The sequence below is a fragment of the Styela clava genome, chromosome 8 (assembly GCF_964204865.1).
Source record: "Styela clava chromosome 8, kaStyClav1.hap1.2, whole genome shotgun sequence".
Lineage (NCBI taxonomy): Eukaryota > Metazoa > Chordata > Ascidiacea > Stolidobranchia > Styelidae > Styela > Styela clava.
The window spans coordinates 3,443,259-3,467,293 of record NC_135257.1 but is presented as its reverse complement, the minus strand read 5'-3'; the positions used below and the strand labels follow the sequence as shown (position 1 = coordinate 3,467,293).

Sequence of the window (24,035 nt, the reverse complement as noted above, 5' to 3'; positions counted from 1 at the left end):
AGTAGAAAAACTAGGTTCCATTCATAATTCTTTACTGATATAGGATCAAAAGGGCCACGCAGTGTTGTACATTGTATGTTTCGTATAAACCAGGCCATGTACGATTTTATTCAACTTTTCTGCGACTGGTGAATCAAACACATCCGCAAGTCAGCCAAATCATGCGTCGATATAATAATGGCAAAATCGATTCCGGATATTAATTCAGCTTGAATATCGTCTGCTGTCTTTGTAGCGTTTATTGTTCGGTTCGCATAAATTTGTTGCCTCTCGAAAGCCTCCCTTCTTTGTTAGCGATGAGTTTTGCGCAGCGGTATTCGACTCAAAACAATGGTTAAGCTATAGGCGACGACAATAATACGCCTAATAATATCTCATTTTATTGTAACGAATTTCTAAGTGGCTCCATACCGCGCTTTATGTTTTGCTGGCCGAAGACACTCGTGGTGAACAATAAAAACTTCCACAATGCCCACTCGGATCACAATCGGTGCTCGAGAGCCACCGTTGTCAAAACTACACTATTGTATGGGGGTGACGACCGTACGTGGAGTGTGCTTGCTTGCAGGAAATAAATAAATAGCGCACGAACGACGTTCAATATATGTTCAATGTTCAATATGACACAAAACAATGTAATAAGTTTCAAACAAAGCCTTTTGACCCTCCCTTTTATTTGAAATGATGACACAATTCGACAACGAACGAAACAATTGACGCGGCCTAGTCAGGAGTGAAATATTGCAAAGTAAACCAGAATTTAACAGTAATTGTTACCAATGTTACAAGTATTTCAATTCCAACAAGGGCATTTTAGGGCATTTCACTTGTTAATATTATTCTGTAATACCTATTCAACAGTCGATAATATATTGTTAATTTCATCAAAAATGGAATGAATTTGTGACTATTTTTGAACCAGAACAAAATGACCTAATTAAATTACATTTAGTATATTGATACATTATTTTCATCTCCCATTTTAAATTTTGTATTGCACACACAATTGAGAACGATTAACTCAAATAAACGAAATCTTATCTATGGAATACACACGACACAATCGAGAAAGAGACTGTATAAACAAAAGAACCCGATTAGTTAGCGAACGAGCGGTCAACAATAGGGAGAACTAGCACGAATGAAATATATTTAATATTTGTTCGTCATAGCGTTTAACCTAGATATGACACCCACCACATATTGTGTGACCCGAGATTGAACGAAAAAGCTTTTTGTTTTCGGGCACAAATTATGTCCACATAATGGCATGCCATAAAAAGAGATAAGGCCCCAGCTGCGCATATTTTGAGGCGGAAGTAATAATTGTCGCTGAATGAGAGAGAGAGAATAGGTTGTCTGAAAACAACAATACATATTTCGATAGGCTCAAAAATGCTGTGATATCTAAATTTAACGATTTGTAATTTATGTTACTTTTTCCAGACGAATTAAGGATGGAAATTACGCGTTGACTTCGAAATTCTAGGGCACGCATAAGCAAACATCATTTCGATACAAATTAAATCATAATCTATTGGAGTTAACACTAGATATATGAACTACATATTTTATTCGATTGAGATACGTCTAATATGAAAAAAGCCAACGACATCCAATACTTGACTAATATGTATGATTTATAGACAGTCATATTTTTGCCTCATAATTTGAAAGTTGCAGTTATGATTCAACTCTATTTACCAGATTCAAATTCAACCAGTCAAACAGGCCGAAATCAGAGTACGTGTGATTAATATACTGTTCCAACAGTGGGAAAATATCAAATAAGTGACGAACCTTATCCGACATGCAGGTAACAGTAGTTAGATTATGGGAACGTGAATCAAATTTCAAAAGTACCGATATATCTATTTCAGTATTATGTAATATCACTCATCCATAGCCAAATATATACTTGCTAGAATAAATGAGAATATGGAAATTTAATTTGTCATTATTTCAGCTTTAAAAGCAGAAAAACAGAGTAGGATGGGCAAGTTATGAGAATAATATTTCGTTATATTGCAATATATAAAAGTAAACTCAAGTGCATATTTTTGGAGTTCGAACCCAATCAAAGACAATATTTTTGATGAAAATTAGAAAGCGTTACATATTTGATTGAAGTAGAAACTATTCGTCCTTCATTTCCGCCTTAGTGAGTTCATATGTACTGGCCGCGAGAATACTGTAGCAAAAATCAAAACGACTAAATTGAGTGATTCACTTTCACACATTTTATCACACAAATTTAAAAACATCCCAAAATTTCAATAACAAAATCGGCATTTCTAATATATGGACAGACTTCTATTCACTACCGTATTTTACAATATGGAATTCTCAGGTCTATAATTGCTTTGAAATATGATGAAAGTGAAAACGACACCATGTTGTCGCAAATTTCAGCTTTGCTACCATCACGAATATATAAGTAGATCTTCTGATGAGGTCGAGTTTTATATTTCACGCAATGGCGTAAATAAAGATGTGTGCTATCAGCTTTGTCGTGGGTTTAAATATAGGTGCAAATGGAATAAAACCTTGGGATTTAAAAATAACTTTAATGGTATTTTTTTTATCTTTTATAAACTTTTCAGCGATCTGAGTTAAAGCGAGATTGGAAGGTTTTTAGTTGAATGCCAGCAAATTATTTTTAATTCTAACCCAACACTGAACAGTTCATCCATCTCTTGGTAAAAATCATCCAGTCGTTGAAACTGGAAGTAGTGCTTTTTCGCAGCCTAAACTTATGGCTTCCGTTGGTCCAGCATTGTGACGGAATAGATAATCTATTTCCGTATAATGATGGTTGTTACTTTGTTGTTATTTCTAGTTTTATTTATGCCAAATCATCGCGGTCTGTCTAGTGTCATTTTCATTGTTAGTTCCTTTCATTTCTTATCGTTTTACGTCGTTGTCAGTAGTTAATTTACTTGTTACATCATAGAAGTAGAAATGACACTAGTCAATTGTCGCTATCGTGAAACATAGTTCTTTCAAATGAAATAGTGTTCCCCTGGACTATTTCATTCATTATTCCCGTACGTTATACACCACTTTAGTTGAGTAATAATGCTTATATATATCCAAGTAGCTGATAAATATCAAAATAAAGAAGTAAGAGCATAGAATTTGACAAAGACATACACCGACGTTAAATTTATCTTGGGGAACACCGCTATTAGGCGTGAGAGAAAAGAGTGCGATAATGCACAAGTCATTGTCACTTGAAAACGTTTCATTCTAATCTCCGATCATTGTAAGTTATGATACGATAATAGACCTCCAAGAAACACTTCAACAGAAGTGTTTACTGGGCCATTTAAAAATCGAAAATGAATCAAGTGAAAGGGTAAATGGACCACGGAGTGGTAATTACTAATGGGCTAATTAATTGGAATTTGAGTGTTTAGAAATGCTGCATTTAGAAATGCCGACTAAAAATATTCAAAATCGGAGAGTATGTTTAAATTGTATATATTATCATAATTTTTTGTTCACTTCGAAAATCTATACAAGGAACATGACTACCAAAAACAACCTTACAATTTACCATCTCAATATTAATAGAAAATGTATCATTTGGGGATGGTTCAGTATACAGATAACAAACAAGCTTTCGTGGTAAATTGAGGTCGGAGTTTTAAATCAACGCAGGAGAACGCCTAATTCTATCTGGTATTTTATTAAATTTTGAACCTTTCTATAACATTGAAACGGCCAAGTGGGTGTCAATCGAAAATCCACCATTAATACGTCCAAACGTACGGATGAAGAACGACTTACTTCGCATTATGTTGTCTTACCGTCAACAATGACCCGACTTGTGTTTAAGAATTAAATTTGTCATTTTCTCAACAATTGGAACAATTGTTCTTTGTCTCGAGATGAGACAGTGGAATGAGCACAAACATGATACGTTTTTGTCACGAGATTCAATTCCTTTGTCAAGTCAATTTTATTTGACGTTCAAATGAGACGCCCCGAACTGACAACAAGAAGACGTTCGCAGTGATGTTTGAAAATTTCTCATATGTGAATGCAACATATAACATTTGAATTTTATTTGATATTTCTGATTTTCATTTAAATTTTTTACTTAATTGAAAATCTAGGATCACAGTTTTAGGTGACAAACAGATAATAAACAAACATATATTTGAGTTTAAAACGTCCGCTAAAGAATTTACGATTCGTCCATATTGGAAGAGGTCAGAAAATTTGACTAAACGCTTCACGCGAACGACCCGGACGCGCGATATCTTTCTAGGAAGCAAGGTCAACTTCAGTCTCTAATTTGAATTTGCATGTAGTGAAATAATCAATGCAGTTACGGAAACGACATGCATAATGCTTCATACTTAATTAATTAAATGAAACGGAATAAGAAAACAATTTGATGAGATTCAAACATCATGTACCGGATTGTGATCACGTGTATCGTGTCAAAGAGGAATGTGAAAAAATAACTGCAAATTTCGTGTCATTTAATTAGAATCGAGCAGGAATGACCTCTGTATGAAGTTTACCCAGTATATGTGACCATCTGTCATCCGTTCTTTTAAAAGTATTCAAATGTATTTTAATAATGTGAATGACAAATAATGTTTTTAGTTAGATACCTTCAACAACGTTTTTAACAGTGTTTGAAAATATGACACGTTTATCCATGGCCTGCTTTGAGATTTCACAAAATTACTCAACTTTTCTCTTAACTTGGGGAAGAGGCTTTGACATTTCATTTACTTATCAGTGAATGGTCAAATGGGTTTCTAAAAGTCGGACGTGATTGGCCAAAAGCACAACAAAGGTCGTAATACATAATCGCGCATGTTATTATGCAAATGGGTTCTTTTTGTTGCAAATGTACAGATGCGATAGGAAAGGGCAACATCAGATTTTCTCCGAAGGTTTTCATTCCTCAAAGACAATTCAAACAGATGAAGTTTGGCCGCGTGAACCTATTCACGAGAACTTTAATCGTCGAGTAACATGTATAATATGTAAATTTATTGTCGGAAAGTACACTCAAGTGAAAAGGATAAACCAAATATCATACTTTTGAACGAATTACAAACAACCTTTTTGTTATTATTTCAAAGAATAATTTTAAAAATCCAGAATTTTTCGCGAATACTAGATCATTAAAAACTTGAAGACGGATCTATTTATAACTAAACAAAAATAAGACGTTTCGTTTCTATTGCGTACTTCGTCACAACAACGGTATCTATAATCGATTTTTGACCGAATACGATTTTCAAGAATCCGCCATTTTAAGCAAAAGTAATAGAGTTCATGCACAGGACAACGAATGCTGAAAAGACGCATACATTCGTGCATGACAATTATTTGACCCATATTTAAAAACCTAAAAAAAGACAATAAAAAATCTCGAAATTCGAAATTGTTTAGGCAATAAATTAAAAAGGCGCAAAGCATGTCCCTATTTCTTATTCACCGACATTATAAAACTGATTCTTTGATGATCATTCGCTATAGAAATATTGTGATAATGATTCGAACTAGAGGTCCATATCTATACAAATAAAAGTATATGTCGGCATAATGACTTATATATTTAATGTGTTACAGTCTTTACGTACGGTAAAATGATCATACTTAACATCAACGACACCGCGATATATTTCTTGTCTTTTATTATTTGTTACTGGCAAAGCGTATCCTTCGAAATCAACTGTGTCACGAAAAATAAGTAAAAGAATTCAACAATATATGACCAAAACCGTGCGTGTTTTCATTTTACGCAACATTTCGTTTATGATCAATATGTATTTTTGTGCATTGTTACTAGGCCGACTGTGTCATTAGGGCAGATTTCCTCCAAAAAATCATAACAATGGCGCACTTTTGGCCTGTTGTGTGAACTAATCACCGAAACAAAAAATATTTGAGGCTTTGGGTCAAAGAATTCTGGCGTGCAACTGCGCATTGTTGACGGCGTCGACAGGTGTTCGCGGATCATATTTGCGGTATTGAACCTTGACTATTACAAATGTCTCGACACAAAAATGAGGCTTTTCGGAAAATAAAATGACGTCATAATCTACCCTCTTCACACGAATTTTACAACGGCGTTTTTTTTTTTAAACGTCTCGAATACACAATAAATAACTCAATATACCATGTACCGATGTAACGTCAGTCGATCCAACAGTATATACACACACTCTAAGGTTTTTGTGTGATCGCAGAATTTTCGACTAAATTTGGATCAGAACATTGTGATTTTCATAACCTATTGGATAACACTACTCATTCGCTAAGTACGTATGGAATGCTTTTGATGACGTGTCTCAATTTTGAGCTGGAATATGAGATTCGTAGAAAAAAAATTCCACATGTTTTTCCCAAAAGTTTTGTTTTCAGTTAATATGTAATCTACAACCCTTATCCAACAACGAAGTGATGATTTGTAACCGATACTACGAAAGGACGTTGTGCTACTAAGAAGCCCTCTTCTCCAGGAAGAATTAGACAACAGCAAATAATGTACATAATCCCAAACATGTACTAAAAACCCAACTCATACAAAGGAATGTTTTAAACATTCGTCAAAATTATTAATTCTTTGTAAACTAGATGTTTTCTAATCGTTGTGTATACAATATTCCAATGTATTTGTGTCGGTATCCCCGGAAATTTCAGTAACTAGCTTGTATAATACATATCGGTATTTTGTTAACAAGCTGTGTGACATAATATGCTTGCAAAAACACACATTGGTAATTATGTTGACGTGAATTGTTGAAATAATTTCGATATTCGTACAGATAAACGACTTGTACAAGCAAAATTTCTATGTGGTTTCACAATGGATTACTGTTACGTTTGCATCAAAGGGTCGGGGTTGATGGCATTAAGGCCGAATCGAACACACAGTCGCTCTAAGAAGTCACTTGGTTCAAAATTTATAAACCGCACACGATGACTATTTCGTAATAAAGATTTAATTTATGTTTAGAGTAAATTTATGTTTTATTACAAAAGTTTTTTTTTTGTTCGGTTTGAGCTCGGTTGAGTTGGTGAAATCAGTTCAAATTTTTTTATCACGAATTTTAAAACTGAACCGCCGTTAAAAATAATGCGCATTTTTATTGGGCTATTTTCAGTCATATACATCATGTATTTCCAATATTTCGCAAATACTAACTACTTAATTTGAATTCTATATTATATAACATATATAAATATATATGCAACAAAATTTTGTACCCTACTGGGCAAAAATTCACTCGAATGTGCTAATAACTAAGTACGAATAAGACTGACACGTGAATAGAAAGCACAATGATTACGATATACAAATAAGACAACGTCACATACGTCATCCATTCTAAAATCATTTTCGTTTTAATTCAGGAAGGGGAAAAGTTTTTCAGCAAAGTACTTTGTGGACAAATTTATCATTTTTCAAAAACCGTATATTATGTAAAATGAATCTCATTTGAGGTCCTAATGAATGGAATTTGGCTTTCTCAAAACGGATATCATTCTTCCGATAATTCACAAAATACGTCAAGGTGCTGTGTGTGAGTATGTGCACTAGTTTTAATTGAAAAGACGGAAACACAAAAACACTATTCAATAAAAGAAAGTCATCAAAGACCAAAACTTTCCTTCAAACAGAAACGCGCATTACATGCATTCGTCAGAGAAGTTTTAATTTCAATTGAATTCAATGTGGTGAATGGTGAAACGAAATACATGTACTTAAAACAAAGAGAGCAAACGCACGGTTTAAGATTTGATTGAAAAGTTCAGATGTGGCAACCGACAATTTATGTAGGTACGGAAACGTAAGTTTCCCAATTCATAAACGATTCATTCAGCTGTATGAATGTACTCAACATTGATATTATTGCTCGTTTGTGTGAATAGACTTCCTTCTGGTTATTTAGCTTATTTCTCAAGATATTAGGTTTCAATAACTAAAATTGTAAAGAGCCCTAGAATGCTGACTTCAAGAAAGTTTTTACTTGTCCATTCTCATTAAGTTATTAGTATTATTGTAAGCACATACACATTCAAATATTCTAGTTTTCATCTCAAATCCTACATTTGAACTTATTGGGTTATGAGAATTAAAATTTTTAATATCTATCAAATTTCATGTTTCGTACGGTCCCTCATCGAATCAGAAATCCACTACTGAGGTTACGCTTACCTAATTGAGACTTAGTTTTCGAAATTTCAACCAAAACAATGCCAGGTTATGCTTGAAGTCAGTTGTCAATCACCGTGAAAAGAATGGCAAAACAAAAAATCATGCCACACGACTTACAAATTTCGGAAATGTCTGCCTGACAGCGTACGATAAACTTACAAGGACTGAATTAGCATTGAACATATAATAAAGTATTTTGACATGCGTAATAGCCAGTAGCGTACTTCAATCGTTTACAATACTTTCTGTGTGTGTATTCTAAACGTTGATCAAGCGACATTAATAGAGTCTTATGCCCTAAAATAATTTTGAAACAATAAACGCCAGAGATGTAATGCCATTTTAAAATAAGTGTAATAAAACAACTCGATTTGTCGATGTCGAGTTTCAAATCCAGTTAACTTTAAGAATTTCGAAAAGTATTAATCCATTCCGCAAATGAAAGTCAGTCATAATATGTTTTAATTGTATTTTTATATTTAATAGTAACGTTATTGCTGTAAAAATTGATGAAAATCACTTTCATTAATTAAATGAACTTATGTTATAACTAATTAGAAAATTGGAATTTAGTTCAGAATTGGATGATATCTTATACTGATTCAGAATCATTTCGTAGCCTAAAACAGCTTGCAGCTTTTTTCTGATGTATGTCACGAATGTTCTTATTTATTAATCAGAAAATTTAGCATATTTAATTTGTGGTAGATAATAAACAGATCGCGCGCTGTGTATAGTTAGTTATAGTTAGTCATTGTGCAAACAATAGAATAATATAACATTTCCATCCATATGTCTGTCGTAATGACTTCCCGTCCCCGTAACGCGACGACGAAATTATTTATGTCGCCAAAATACAACTGAAATAATCGGAAGAATTGGGGATTACAATGGGTAACGGTAATTAAATGGCAATAGTCTAAAAATTATTTGTAAATTGTTGTTAATGCAAAAGCTTTTGCACGTTAGATCAGATTGATATTTCTGAATTGACTTATGTTTAATCGAAATACGCAGCGCATAAAATTTTTGAATCAAATGGGCCGATGACTAAAACAACGTAACGAATGTGTTACTTTCGCTTCAATATCGTTTCAAGAAATATGAACGTGCGGGCCCTGAACGTAAATTACATTTTCAATTTTCAAGCTTTTATACTACGTTTGTTCGCGAGCTTTCCACTCTTAACAAGGCTTTGCACACACAGTTACCGGTATGTCAGACATGCATTTTGATGCATACATGCACAAATAACAACCACGTATTAGCTAATGCTAAATTTAGCATTATAGAATCGTAACCTAATAATATTGGAATAAAAAAAAAATATTTCACCATTGTAATATCATCTATCATCGTGAACGACTAAAACGTAAATAAAACAGCGGGGACATTTGTTATTCCCGAGTCGATATTTGATATTTGCATGTAGAGTAGAACAATTAAAATATATGCCAATCGAATAGGTTAAATCGAAACAGTTACAGTACAAAAACCATGTCATTGCGGTTATACGTATGGCATATATGGAAAAATCCTTCTTTTCGTGGAACTCGAAGAAGTGATGTTGCCAGTATAAGCCAAACAATTGAAATATTACCTTTCCGCATGGAAATAAAGCGGTCAGGGATTTTTGACTTGTCAAATGAATATCCATTATACATTAGGAAGGATTTCCCGAAGCAAGGTCGACCCAACTGCACACATTCAAAAAATTTGTTAGTTTTACTTGGATTTCTGAAAAATGTTGTTAATACTAATTGCAACATCGCTTACATTATAACATCATTTGTTAAAATTTAGGAGTTCGCGTTTCTATTAGCCCAACGTTCGGATGTCATTCGTCGTTCTTTTTAATATGTGTTACAAGCATAGCTCGTGCTTGATAGATACCTATACAATCATCACAGTTGCGTTACCATTTTCGTATATGCTTCCGTGTTTTACAGCCTAAAATCTGAGTTCAAACTAATTTTTGCGCTAAATTTTGAAGTTGTCCTGCGCAAAATGATATGGTAGCAAGGAATAACAATGAAACAAGTAAACGTACATGGTTGTTCTTGTCATTTTGACAACAATATGTTACAATATTGAACTATTGTTTCCTATTGTCGTCGACGACAGACGAAATATTTCTAAGAATATTAAATCCGACACCATAAGTATACAGCACAAGAGATGTCGGCGTCCGTGTGAAAAGAGGCCATTGAGTGAAATGCAAGCTTATAGCATTACCAATGAACAAACACTCGTTTACTCGCCAAGGATTCGAACAAATGAAATTAAAAATTCTTAAGGTCGATAAAGCTATTATTTACCAAAATTGATTAACTTGTTTTTGTATTGTCATAAATTTTATTACCGTAAATCGCATTGCATCGCATCTAATAGCCGCGATGGTCAATTTCTAAGCCTGGATGACTTTATACAGTGTCCCAACCGAGTTCAGTTGTGAACGATTCATACTTCAATATATAAAATGTGATCAGCGATTATCCACCATATTGGCTACGAGAAAATATTCCAATTTAGTAGCCATTTTAGTTAGTACGAACGGAAGCTGTCATTTCCAAACTGCGGCTTCATTTGCAAGAATATTTAAAGTCTTATCATCTCGCAAAACGTTACTCAAATCGGCTTATTTGTGATCTGACACACGCCTTAATCCTAACCCTGTCGCCACCGTCAAGTTTAAATACAACGACCAGCGCGAATTGGTTAATCTTATTGGTTATGCCAGTTGTTGTGTTGGAAACAATCATCGCGATATATATGGATGATAATCGTATTCTCCATTGAAATCAACGATTGTGCGCCTGGCTTGCAGGCGTTCCTTGATAATATTGTGGTGAAGGTTCGCTATTTTAAGCCTCCCGTGAGCGGGTCTTCCTCTCAAAGGTGTGCCGTGACGTGTCCCACGGGAACGTCGGTAGGAGGCGACGGACTTGAAAGAGAGCATTATGACGTAAACGACGGGCGTAATATTGCCAAGTGGTGAACTTGGAACAAGCGCGAAATGCATTCCGATGTATTATAGTCAGATAATTCAACGATACCTTTCTTTAGTCATGATCCCGGCCTACCGAGGGTTGATACTAACAGTGTAAATGTGATTTCCGGCCGTACGTTCTGTGATGCACTATAGAGCATGCCAAAATGATATTAAGCGAGTCTTCACTGTGTTTATGAGACAATGCAAGATATTAGGCCATCCGTCAAAGACCGTAAGTTGGCCGTAATTGCTTGACAAAGCGTACAACCGAAAATAGTGTCAAGCGACTAGTCCGTAATCGTTAACAGGATAGCAATGAAACTAAAAAAAGTTCAATCTCAACTGCCACCGCCGATCTTGTATGCCTTGCTGAATAAATCAACAAATATATTTGTGGGTGGTCTAACTTGGTGATACATTTTTGCCGGCATTGTGTACAATATTCTCTATGTTTTATTTATTCAGATTATCACAAAACTTGGTAACATAACTCACCCCTTTTGCCAGAAATTTGGGAGATAGGTTAGCGTCGCTTCGTGCTTCTGGGCTTGATAGATACCGGTCAGTGTTGGGGGATGTTTGACTCGCTCGTCGTTGATGTCGGTCAAAAAGAAGGCCACGTTTCCTGATGTGGTCGTCGGAAACTGCTGCGCGGTGATTTGGGCTTCCATCGTGTTGGGAACTCAGAACAGGAGAATAACGTGAATGAGCTGGCGACATCGTCACTGGAAGTGAGCTAAGATTTTCGTGACGAGTTGAAGGCAATTTACAAGCTCGAACATCGTTAACGGATGAATCTGTTGAGCGGCGTTTTACGCCGTGCGGAACAGAATAGCCAGCATCTCGTCTGATTGAAGATGACGTTTTTCCACGGCTTAGATCAGAATACGATGAAATGGAAGTCGGTTTTGTTAAAGTTGTCGGAACAGTCAATCCTGAAATGTTACGAATAACGCATGAAAATGTCACTTCTTTCATGATATAAGTGTGTATATTAGTTATTTTGAAATGAAAAATGCAAAGTTACCTAATCTCGATTTGTCCAATTGTGGAGTCTGCAAACCAGAATGTAAATTAATTGTAGAAAGTCCGGAAGCTGTAGTCTGCGGAAGCATAAGCGGGTGCTGAAACAAATAAAAAAAAAACGATCAATACCATAAATGATGCCAGATAGTAAATGTACGTTGGTGCCTCCATTTTATTTCATAGCTACAATACAATCTATCCGAAATTTAGCGAAGGGAATTAGTCTTCAGTTTTACTCATAAACAAAAGTCGATCACTTTGAGGACAGCCAGTCAATTACTTTTTTAGAAATACCAAGCAATGGTTTACAGACATATTACACGCGAAAACGACGCTAGTAAAAGAAAAACACAGCCATAAATGATATTCCGATATTTTTGATCCACAAAACAACGATCGGATTGTGTGAATTTAGTCGGATTTGTGTAAATAGTTAAAAACACCAAAATATAAATATTTCGGAACCACAAAAAGTTATTTAAAATTATATAACCGAACGTAAATACGCACGTATTAATTTAAAACATATTTATCTAACGAATACCTAAATCGAACAAGGCGTTCTTTGATAAATTGCTGACGCAATGAAGAAAGTAGAACAGTGATTTGAACAATGTACACAAACCTACCTGGTTTGGATTTAACCCGAAGCCGGACGCCAGCATATGAGCGTATGGATCTGTTACAAAAAGCGAGGAAAAGATTAATAATAACGTCAAAAATAACAACTTACGTCTAATTTTATATATAAAAAAAATTAAATAAATAAAAACAATGTGAGGTATTGAAATTGAAATATAGCGACGTACGCACAAATATAACGAAAAACCTGTTTCACGCATCAAGCGATATTATCAGAGATTTCCGTTTTCCTAACGTACATAAGCTGCTATAATATCTTCGTGTTAAAATATTTATCGATGAACTCTTAAACTTTTTTTTTTCAAAAAATGATTTTCCATAATAAAATCTAAAACTCTAGCAGAAAACGATGGGATTTCAAACCTACAAATATACATATCAACAAATATTATACAACAAGCTATATTGTTGATAACGAAGTGTACACCGAATGTTACGAGTGAGCTAAAATCTGAAAAATAACATTCATGAAATGTAATATTCCCTAGTCTTAAAAATACATCAAAATTTTTATAGATGTTTTGTCGATTATTTCGACTTTACATAAGCAAATTTCATTTTGAGTCAGAAAAAATATCGAATCGAATCCGATTCAATTATGATGATTAATCGGTATTTTATCCTATATTTATTGCATTATATAATCATAATAATGATGTTAATCAAGTATTATTGTCTTTATTCCATACTTTCCTATCTCAGGATATGGCCGTGTCAATTACCAAGATACAGTATGTTTGTAACAAAAATGGTCAAAGTTAATCCTGTTTTCAGGTAATTCAGATTATTTGAAACCATGAAAATGTTGTTTTATCACATGGGTTTACTCAATATCAATTCTAAACAATTTCCTAATCCAAATTCGAAGTAACAAATTTTTTATGATAAATTATAAAACTGAAACTCATCATTGAGTTGTATATGAAATAGTTTATATTTTACTAATTTTTGCTCACAGCCGTGATTGTTAACTTGTTGGATGAGTATTACAGATGAGAGCAAAGTAAACTGAACGACTCCGGCGTTCAATTGTTATTTTTCTGAACCATTTCGACTACAATGTGAACTAATGAGTAAGACAAATGACTTTCTTTTCCGATCTGTTCCCGAGATATCGTTTTTTTGCATGACGATAATAACACGCCATTAATTATCACCGAACATAGGGCGGTTTCCAACAACCGCACAAGATCATGTTTATCTGTTCTTTAGTCTTAGATCATGCCTGATAAGGGTGTAATATGCTCTATATGGCCACTTACCTAGAATTCCTTTGTAGGCTGCTAATGAGGGCAAAGGCAGCAATCCAGATTGAGCTGCGGAAAGCAGGTTGTCGTTAGTTGGTGTTGGGCAAAATGGCATCATTCTGAGAAGAGGATTTGTCAAATGTTGATCTTGCTGTTGGGTACTAACCATCTGCATCAAATGAAAGTAAAATATCTTATTTAATTTAAATGTTTCAACAATATATGTGAAAGTCCATGAACTCAGTCGAATTTTGCAGTCTACTATATCAGATATATATTTTCTTCTGATGCAAAATTCCTGTTCTATATATAGCAGTGGCTTCTTGTGCGGAGGCTTGTTTGGGGCGAAAAATGTATAAAATAGGTCGCATAAAAATCACTCAAAAAAAAATATAAATAAAAATGAGCTAGTTATATCACTAGACTAGTGAAAACTTGTTTTCGAACGGACCATCATTGTTGTATTCATTTTAATTTTACTTTATTTTTGCGAATTTAACAGGAGAGAAAGGTTTAATAACGCTGAATCATTTTTATCGTAAGTCATGCAAATGCACTTCTATTATGAAATGTCTTTATCCAGGCAAATGGGAGGGATTCCTGCTGCAGAGAAGCAACAAAGGGCAGTACAACAATGCTTCCGTGCGTACTGGTCTTTTGCTCGTGAAAACAGGCCACCGTGAAGAAATAACATAGATTTGGCTTTTTAGAGTTTGAAGACAGGTGAATAAACATACCAGTTAGACAAACCAAACAATGAAACTTACAACAACAAAACCATACATTATTTTCTTTTGTCGTGTACAACAAAGACGGTGACTACTTTTTCGACACCACCCGACACAGTTCACTGCGACGTAATGGACAATGCCAAGTAAAGGAAATTAATATTTTATTTCTGAGTTTGTTAGACAAACTTGGATTTGAATGAAATAGCTTATTATTGTCATTTATCATCCCCTTTGTAACTTGAAACTAATATAAACTTCAACAAAACGAGTCTGTTTGTTGGCACACAATGCCTTTGAGAGATATGGAAAAAATTGTACGAGTTCGCCATTATATTTTTAAATACCCATAAAGATATAGGGAACATCGTAAGCTCAACACGAATATACCATACACGATTGTAGGGAACACGATGTTCAAACGGCATTGAAGGCATAGGAGTCCATGCCACGTATCATGAACAGCCTTGTTAACATAGATATGATAATGAATATATGTACTCATATTTGTGGCTTCTACCAACATTTTTGATTTTAATTTATATTGCCGAAATGAAGCAAAATAGGGATACCAGTGCAATTTAGCTACAAAAAATTCAAAATCAAAACCATTTTTTTTGTAATAACAATTTTTGAGCTTCTTCTTAAAAATACACATAAAGAATATTTTTAAAGATAAACAATGGTTACGAATCTATATATAAACATCCCTTGAAAAATATAACAATATTCCTCTTTTTTGCCTACGTCAAACGCAGTAGCAACGCATCAATCTCTAAAAGTTCACACCGCAACAGTAAAGTTGAATGTTACATAAACAGGAAAGTTTTCTATATAAAGATAGCATAAACAACATAACTTTTGGGTGGTTTAGATATACATAGATATACATGAATTCTATGAATATTTTTGCAAAATCATTATTACATACACATTTTAAAGTTACCCAGTCATGCACTTCGTGCAGCACGATTTAAACAAGGTCAGGCGCGGTAAAACGAAACTGGTTCGTATTCTTAGAATCATGCTAACATGATAATGATATCAAGAGGCGTCGGCATGCGATACGACAAAAATCTACCATAGGATAAATAAACAAAAGAAATATGTAAATAAAACGTGAGAGTTTTTATTCGAGACAAAGTCAACTTCGAAGAATTATATTCATTCGTATTCATGTAGATGCGATAAGGGATGGGGCTTGTTTCCCGGTAGTTTCGCCTTCGACATATTTAGCATGATTTTTGTCGCACGTCAAAACATTGCTAATCTTTAAACCAAAACAACTTGACCCTCTGTATGCACAGTTCAAAAATAACGTCATCTTTAGTATAATGGAGAGCATTGTTAGATCGAATCGCTTCCGAGGTTGCTGGTATAATGGATTAGCGAGAAATTGACATTACTTAACTTGCATATTTCCGGTATTTCAATTTGAATGACGAAATTTGGAAGACATATTATTGACTCATATGCGTTTTAATGAAAAATGTTATTCGTGACAAATTCTATTATATATCAAGATAGTAATTATTTTGAATATAGGTTTATATGGACTTTCATTATAAATCGCTTACCAAACAAACTTCGTCACACATTAGCCAACGGATACGCCGAATATTATAGAACTTCGATTTAAAAAACACGCGTCGGTTTCATCAGTATTAGCGACAAAATAAAAAAAAAACTAAAATCCAACATTTCACTATTCGACTGTCTGCAGAATGTCTGGTAAATCTTTCGCCACAGTTCTTAGAAGTATGACAATTGTCCGATTATAATGTATGCTGCAGTTTATTAACGTTTTTCCGTGTTACCCGTCTCATCTGATAATCAAAACAAATTAATAGATAAAATCTTGAATCCCATTTTGCTTGAACAAACCCAATATCTAGCGTTCAGTCCGTTTTGCCATAAATATCGGTAAAAAGGATAAGATAATGTCATGTTTACCCTATAAGGTTATTTTAATAACATGAGGCGCGAGTATGACGTAAGAAAAAGCTAAAAATAAATGACAGAAAAGGTTACAATACTCCTCCTGTGAAGCCAAGCGTCGCCTAACGAAGTGTAAAATTTCATGTCAATCTAGAGATGGAATTTAAGTTTGTTGTTCCCATTTTCCGAACTTTCGCAAAATTAATACATACGTTTTTATTTATTTTATTGTTATATTTTGTTTAAATCCAAACTAGTTCAAGATTCTATTTACTGAAAAGTGTAATTGTTAAAAAATCATGACCTCATATTCGTATCACAAAGAAGTGTATTTTTCTGGAAGCACTCTTTCTTCTAATTAAAATAAATTTAGTTTGTCAGGTGTACTGTCGGCGTATTTAAAATAACGTAGTCAATCTTTTAAAAGATAATTCAATCTTAAGCGTTTTCAAATAAAATTGCTTTGCATCACTAGTTGAATACAGGTGTATCGCAAAGGTCGGTTAATATTTCCAATTAGGTGGTGACGTCACGTCTAGTTGCTGAAACGGAAGAAAAGGTCGACTGATCATAGCACAATGTGTGTGGTATGGTGATGACGATTTTTTCGCTACTTTGCGTCGTCGTAAAATTCGCCCACGAGATTTCATCATATTGTACTTTTAAAAAATAACATTATTTCATCTTAATTTTCCATATTTAAAAGCTAACACAACCTATCCATATATTATAAATATAGTTTATAAACGTGATTATTAATCGAACTTTGCATTAAAATATAACATATCTAAGTTTTTTAAAGTCGCGTTTAATACTTAATTGTTATTCTTTATCCTTCTACAAATAAAAGAAAATGGCAGACATAATAGCAAAAACTGTCCGAAGTAGTAAAGTAATTTTCATACTGGTTTCGAGATTCCCAACCAGCCAAACAGTACTTCTAATGAACAATGTACCTGCCAAATCTACTATGTGACCGAAAAAACGTGCCAGTTAACAGAAAAATCTTACAAGGAAATAAACTAACAACGGAAAAGATAGAACGTTATTTGCATCTTCGTCGTACTTTTTCGTGTTGGAATATTAATGTTACGCGAATAAGAGACTATCATTACCGGTATTAGTTTTCTGTATTGATTTGCATGTACTTGATGACAAGCTAATGATACTTTAGTAGGAACGCCACCTTAAACGATATGACTTCAGATGTCGTTTTGTGGGAAACACATTTGCGCGAAAAATCAATTTGAGGCATAGTGCTTTGATATAAATAAGATTTGGCAATATGTCTCGGTTACGATTATGAATAAAATATTATAGGAGTAATTAGAGTAAGCATTGGTAAACTAAGTTGATCGTAAGTAATATTGTAAAATTGATGGGCGGCGCAAATTGTCTCCCCACAAATGAGTATAACACGTTTTGGTGGCTGTTATTTTCATAATCCCGACCATCGACAAAATACTTTCGTACGTTTACAATCCCAAGAGTGAGAGAATATAACGAAGCAAAAACAATTGTTGTCAGACATGATCTTACATGGGCAGCATAAATTCGACGCGTTCTACTTATGGCCCGCACTTCATCATTTACAAAAACGACAAACAATATTCCTTCTGATTAGACAGGCAAAAGCCTGATTAATTTGACGAAAATTACCCAAATACAATGTCAAACACTATCTGCAGTGTCGAACGTCAATGTGTTCAGTTCTGTTGCGATTAAATATGTATCTACATGCTAAACGCATTATAACATCCCGATGCGACCAGTACATTGTCACAATAATGGAAACTGCTATTCGCTTTTTAAACAGCCAGACAAATCCCAAAGCGAGAATATTCTCAAAACGTTGACTTGTTACGGTCTTCGAAAAACCGCGTAATTCAACACAAAATGTTATTTCGAGATACTATCTGACATGCGCTGTGATTGAAGCTTTCAGATTTGAAATAGAATTGGTTTTTAACCAAATGGATTTGTTAAACGCTACCTTATATACTAGTCAACAGATCTTCACGTCGAAAATTTTCATTAATATAAACATATAAAATATTTGTTTAGCATCCTATCGACATTACTACAATCCACATTTTGACTTTCAAAGTATTTCGGTATTTCAAGTAAATGGCTAACACCCATATATAATATTGCAGAGAAAAGAAGCCAAAACATGACATAAGCATCAAAAATTGAGCAATAAAATGTAGATAACAACAAAATCATAGGATTAAAAAAACTAGATCTCGGTAAAAATCTACTTAATCTGATCCTTGACATTTCGGGGAAATCCTGCCAAATCCAAATATGAACTTATTGTACATGGTGAAACAAGAAGTCCGGATATGTTTTATACTCAAACGTGATATAGACTTCCGTCAATTTTAAAAAGACAATATACTTTGGTTAACTATAACAAACCAGACAATACGAATAATAATTCTGACCTGGACTTTGAGTGATATGGGAAAACCATACGTGGCATTTTTTTGGCTACAATTTCATTTTCCGATATACGTATGATGTATAGATTCTAATATAAGCAAAATGCTTTAGATATCAGACACTTCAACTTTATCCAATACAAAAATATTCATCGAAAATGCTCGATTTTTATGTCTTAAAATGGACATGCACAACATCGGTATTTCCCTATTACAACCGTGTGTTGCTGCATGATATCATGCTTTGCTCGTGCTTCATCATTGCCTGGCATGACTACCGTGAAACTAGTTTAACGTGGCGATTCGATTGGCGATTTAACTTGAATACAATAAAAAGATATTATAAAAGCTGACTGAAATTGAGGTCTTCCTAGTGATTTGCTTATCATTTCTACTTTCTACAATCTTGATAACTCAATGAACAAAATATCACCAGTGTGAAATTATGAATATAAAAATTGATGAACTTACCTGAATTTGCTGTTGTAATAAGTTTATTCTGTGCTGTTGCTCAAGTAGTTGTTGTTGTTGACGAGCAATCTAAGGGGAAAATATGAAATTTTAAACGATTCGTTTCAACAAAATATTTATCGTAAAATAACGATGCGAAAGATTATATTAAGTCGCTTTTAAATATATCGGCCGATTTATCGACGTCACCATGATGACGTCACAATTTTGCTGCATTTTGTTAAGTAGCTCTACGTGTGCTAGTTGTGTTCATTTCGATCTAAAATTACAATAAACAGTAATATGACTGATTAAGTGTCGCTAGGCGACAATAATTTCACTGGCAGTCAAAATATGATTTTTTTGTCTGGTCGACATTTCATATAGAAAATGTGCGAGAAAATCTTGAATAATTAAACGCAAGTCTGCATACAATGTATCTCCCGAGATACCGCCGCTTTTGTTCGGTTGGAGAAGCAACATACATAATTTATTTCGCACGTAAACTGCCATTGTCATGTGCAACAGTTAAATGAATTTTTCCGGACGTTAAGTCCGCCAAATTGCATAATAGTACCAAAATGTAACGGAATTTCAAAGTTAATGATGTCTGGCATATTGTAAAATACACACCGCGGATTGTTTTCTCTAAATATGCGACAGTAATGCATCATATGACTCTGCGTGATGAAGTTCATACTCAGTGAATGATTGCGACAAATTTTTGGTTCCATAATTACTGTAGTTCGTTGGTAAAGTTACTGATTCTTTTTGGCTGTTCAGAAGTTTTGTCCTATTGTGACCTAAAGGCGACTCTGCTATCTACACAATCCCTGAAGATATGACACGTCTGATTTCACAAATTTTCTGTCACTCTGATAATATCCCAAGCAAAGCACGTGAATAAGCAAGCAGGACCGATCTTCCCGCCTTTGTCGGTATTTGGTTTATTAACCCTCACCTCACCACTGGTTAAATTTTTAGTCACGCTTTACTTTACAGTATTTGTTTATATTGTTGTGAGAGCTAAGAAGCAACAATGCATTTTCTGAAAGATATTGTGCAACGTGATAATACCAGCGTACATATGAGTAAGATTTTTATCCTAAAGTTCACACTATGAAAACAAAATTTAAATTAACGAAGTTCTTTGTAAATAATGTAAAAACTAGGTAGTTAAAAATACCAGCCCAATGAGCAGCTTTCAAATCATACAAATGATAAACAGCTATACAGCGAAATTCCAGTGATGCAATAAATTACAGATAAAGATCGACTTTTTAACCGTGGGTGTTAGTTAATGGGTTATACCCCAAACAAGGGGTCGTTTGCGGCGAAGAAAGACAGAGCGAATAAAAAGCTGGTAAATAACCATTGTGGTTTTCGAAAGCAAAACAAGACAATGAGTCGAAATAAAGTACTGTATGGGGGTATTCAATGTTCATCCTCGCATTATACACAACAAAAACAAAGTCAGCGAGATATATTCGATTGACTAATGGAACAAAGGCGCGGGTAATGAAGATACATGAGAGCGATCCATAACACGTCAACTTTAGATAAATTCGCTACCGGTACTCATAGAGTAGGAGAGAGGTTGGCTAATACCCACATATCAAATTTGCGTGTTTTGTCCGATGTTACTTTTTGGTAATGGGTGGGTAACGTTGATATTTTTCAGTCTTGTGCAATGAATAACAATTTGAATATTTAATAATTCGTGAAATATAATAATTTCTTATGATTGTTACGTTATGCTCATCAACTAAAGTTAATATTTTGCCGAATTCATTCCGAATGTATCTTTTCTAGAGGGAAATACCACTAATGTGTCATGACAGGAATATAACGGGTCAATATATTCAGATGACGTTCCACATCCCCAGCGATTCGACAGTCCATTTGTTACGGTAAAGTAAATTACGATTAACTAATTTTATGCAATTCGTTTTCGTTTTGCCCATTTGCACTTCACCCGCGCTGTCGTATTGATTACAAAAATCGAATGTGGTCAATATAGAGAAGGGTATCGTCATCAGCGGTTAGCTTTTTTATGGTAATAGTTATCGAAAATTATTGGATCGAGTTTCTAACTTGTCGATTACGTCACGGGACGAAATGCGCGAAAAAGCACTTAGCGCCCGACTGTAGAAGAATGAAATTATTGTCTTACTACGAACTCAAAACAAAGCGATGGGTCGTCGTAAATAAAAGATAATGGGCATTATAGAACCATGAAATCCCCGCTGATTGTTGCGACGAAATAACAGACAATGAAGTAACTCGAGATGGGAGGTTTTTTATTCAAAACGTATTCTTTGTGCAGTGCGCCCGCTGTCTTCTGTTTTTGTGTTGTTTGAAACAACTCCCGCACGAGAGCAAATCTAGATTATCAAAAGCGACCCGACTGATACAATAAACACAATGTAAAAATCAAAGACGGGTTAGTGTGTCCAACTTTTCTGCCCAAAAGCTTAAAGCGCTAACGCGAGCCTGGTGTGAGGATTCGACGCTCTGGTTTCGAAGTCCCACGTTTGCCGAAGATGATGCAAAACAAAAAGCATAAATTAGCTGACGGAAAATTAAATGTTTTGACATCAATGGGAGACGCGAGAAAAGAGTTCTGCTGCAATCTTTAATTATTGAAACATTACAAACGCGTGCCAAGGCTGTCAATTCTGACAACACAAAACAATAATCATATTAATTATATCCATAAAGCTCATTACAACACCTTTTTGGTGTTGATTGGCTTCTGTCTTTCCTGTATGGATAGCGTCGCGTCGTTTTACCGCGTGGTGCAAACAGAACCTTTGACGGTTTCTTCTACCTGTGCAACTTAATTAGATATTGCAACGTTAACTCAGGTACGGCCTATTCGCCATTCAAACTCGGGGTTAATTTCTCCGCGTACCATAAGCAGAAAGTCAGCACGCTTCGGATACGCAACGTTCGTAATTCGCCGTAATAAGCGTGAAGAAACGTGCATGTGAAATAAGCGAATACCACACGACAACCGCTATTAAGCGATATTGTTGGCACTATTTAAATTAATGTTATTTGATATCGTGATCTTATTATCACGAGTTGGTCTTTGATGTTGGAAAATAACGCACGATTTATTAATCAAAATTTGATGTTCGACAAAACCGCGAAATCGGACCTTTGAAATAGATTCGTGGAAAAGAACAAAACCGACATTACTATTTGCAGAAGCAAATGCAGAAAAGAAACTTTTTCTACTATTCTAAAATTTCTCCACTTCATTGAAGAATTTTTGTCGATCATGGTTATTCTCAGTTGATCTTTGACCAAGTGCTCAATAAGTTATCAACCAGAATCGTAACACCATTAGATAAATATACGACCGATGTCTTTTCGGATTGAGTTTTCTTTGTCGCGCGATTTATAGATGGTTGTTAATCACCTCGCTAAGTTTAACAACAAAAACAACTCAATCCCGTCGAGATACCTGCCCATTTCTCTGTCAACCAAACAAAGACTACACGTATCGACGCAACAAAAACATGGGGGTTTGGCGCAGAAAGAGCTTTTCTTTCTAACAATAGATTCGTCGTACCGTGAAGCCGGCTAATGTAAAATGCTTTTCAATAGCACTACAAATGGCACTATAGCTGGTGTTTTCATTTTAATTTTTTTCTTCCTATTTATTATTTTGTTATATATATTTCTACATTCATAATCGAGTACCAAGATATGATAGTGGATTCCAAATGTGGGCAAGTCTAATTGACTCAATTAAATTGTCAATGTGGTAAGGGTGTGTGTGGAACTATAAGATCAGAAGATTGATATCGAAGCAAATTGTTATCTCCATTTATATTGTTCGTCAACGACGCCTGGTACGGATTCTATGGACCATCCCATTTTTGTACAGGGAAATTACCATTGTATCTCTAAAGTATTTATTTGTTTGTTAAATTTCATGATTTTGAATACATATATCTGTCATTTTCTATATAAGCATCCCAGCATTGCTGAAGAATTTGTTTTTCGTAAACGCTAAATCACCTGTCATGTCAAATTGTCTTTTCAAGATAAATGAAAACTGATACTACACTCCCTTTATATAAACATATGCATTCATAGTTACATTATGACGTCTTTCATGTCGTTTTTTAGTGTTAAACGCTCCCAAATGATGCGGAAAACGCGGCCTGACATATGGGTGTGTATGTGTGTCATTACATTGTATTTGACCTACACCATTCCAGTTTCTCTTAAATTCCCGTTATCCAATGATTCATTGATTATGTTTATATTATCCATTCTAATTATAATTTTTCAACTCATACATTAGAAATTTAGAAGTAAAGTTTTTGTAAAACTAAGTAGCATTCTGACATAAATGAA

The 24,035-nt window shown here is 34.4% G+C and overlaps 1 protein-coding gene across 1 annotated transcript in view; it reads right to left on the bottom strand.

The window, feature by feature from the left end:
• Window positions 1-24,035, bottom strand: part of LOC120346785 (uncharacterized) — a 34,853-nt gene that overhangs the window by 6,553 nt on the left and 4,265 nt on the right. The window contains exons 6-10 of the mRNA XM_039416608.2: window positions 19,683-19,751; window positions 14,117-14,270; window positions 12,842-12,891; window positions 12,214-12,310; window positions 11,682-12,121 (exon numbers count right to left, since the gene is read on the bottom strand). Of these exons, the coding sequence (XP_039272542.2) occupies window positions 11,682-12,121; window positions 12,214-12,310; window positions 12,842-12,891; window positions 14,117-14,270; window positions 19,683-19,751 (810 nt within the window). The remainder of the gene's footprint in view (window positions 1-11,681; window positions 12,122-12,213; window positions 12,311-12,841; window positions 12,892-14,116; window positions 14,271-19,682; window positions 19,752-24,035) is intronic.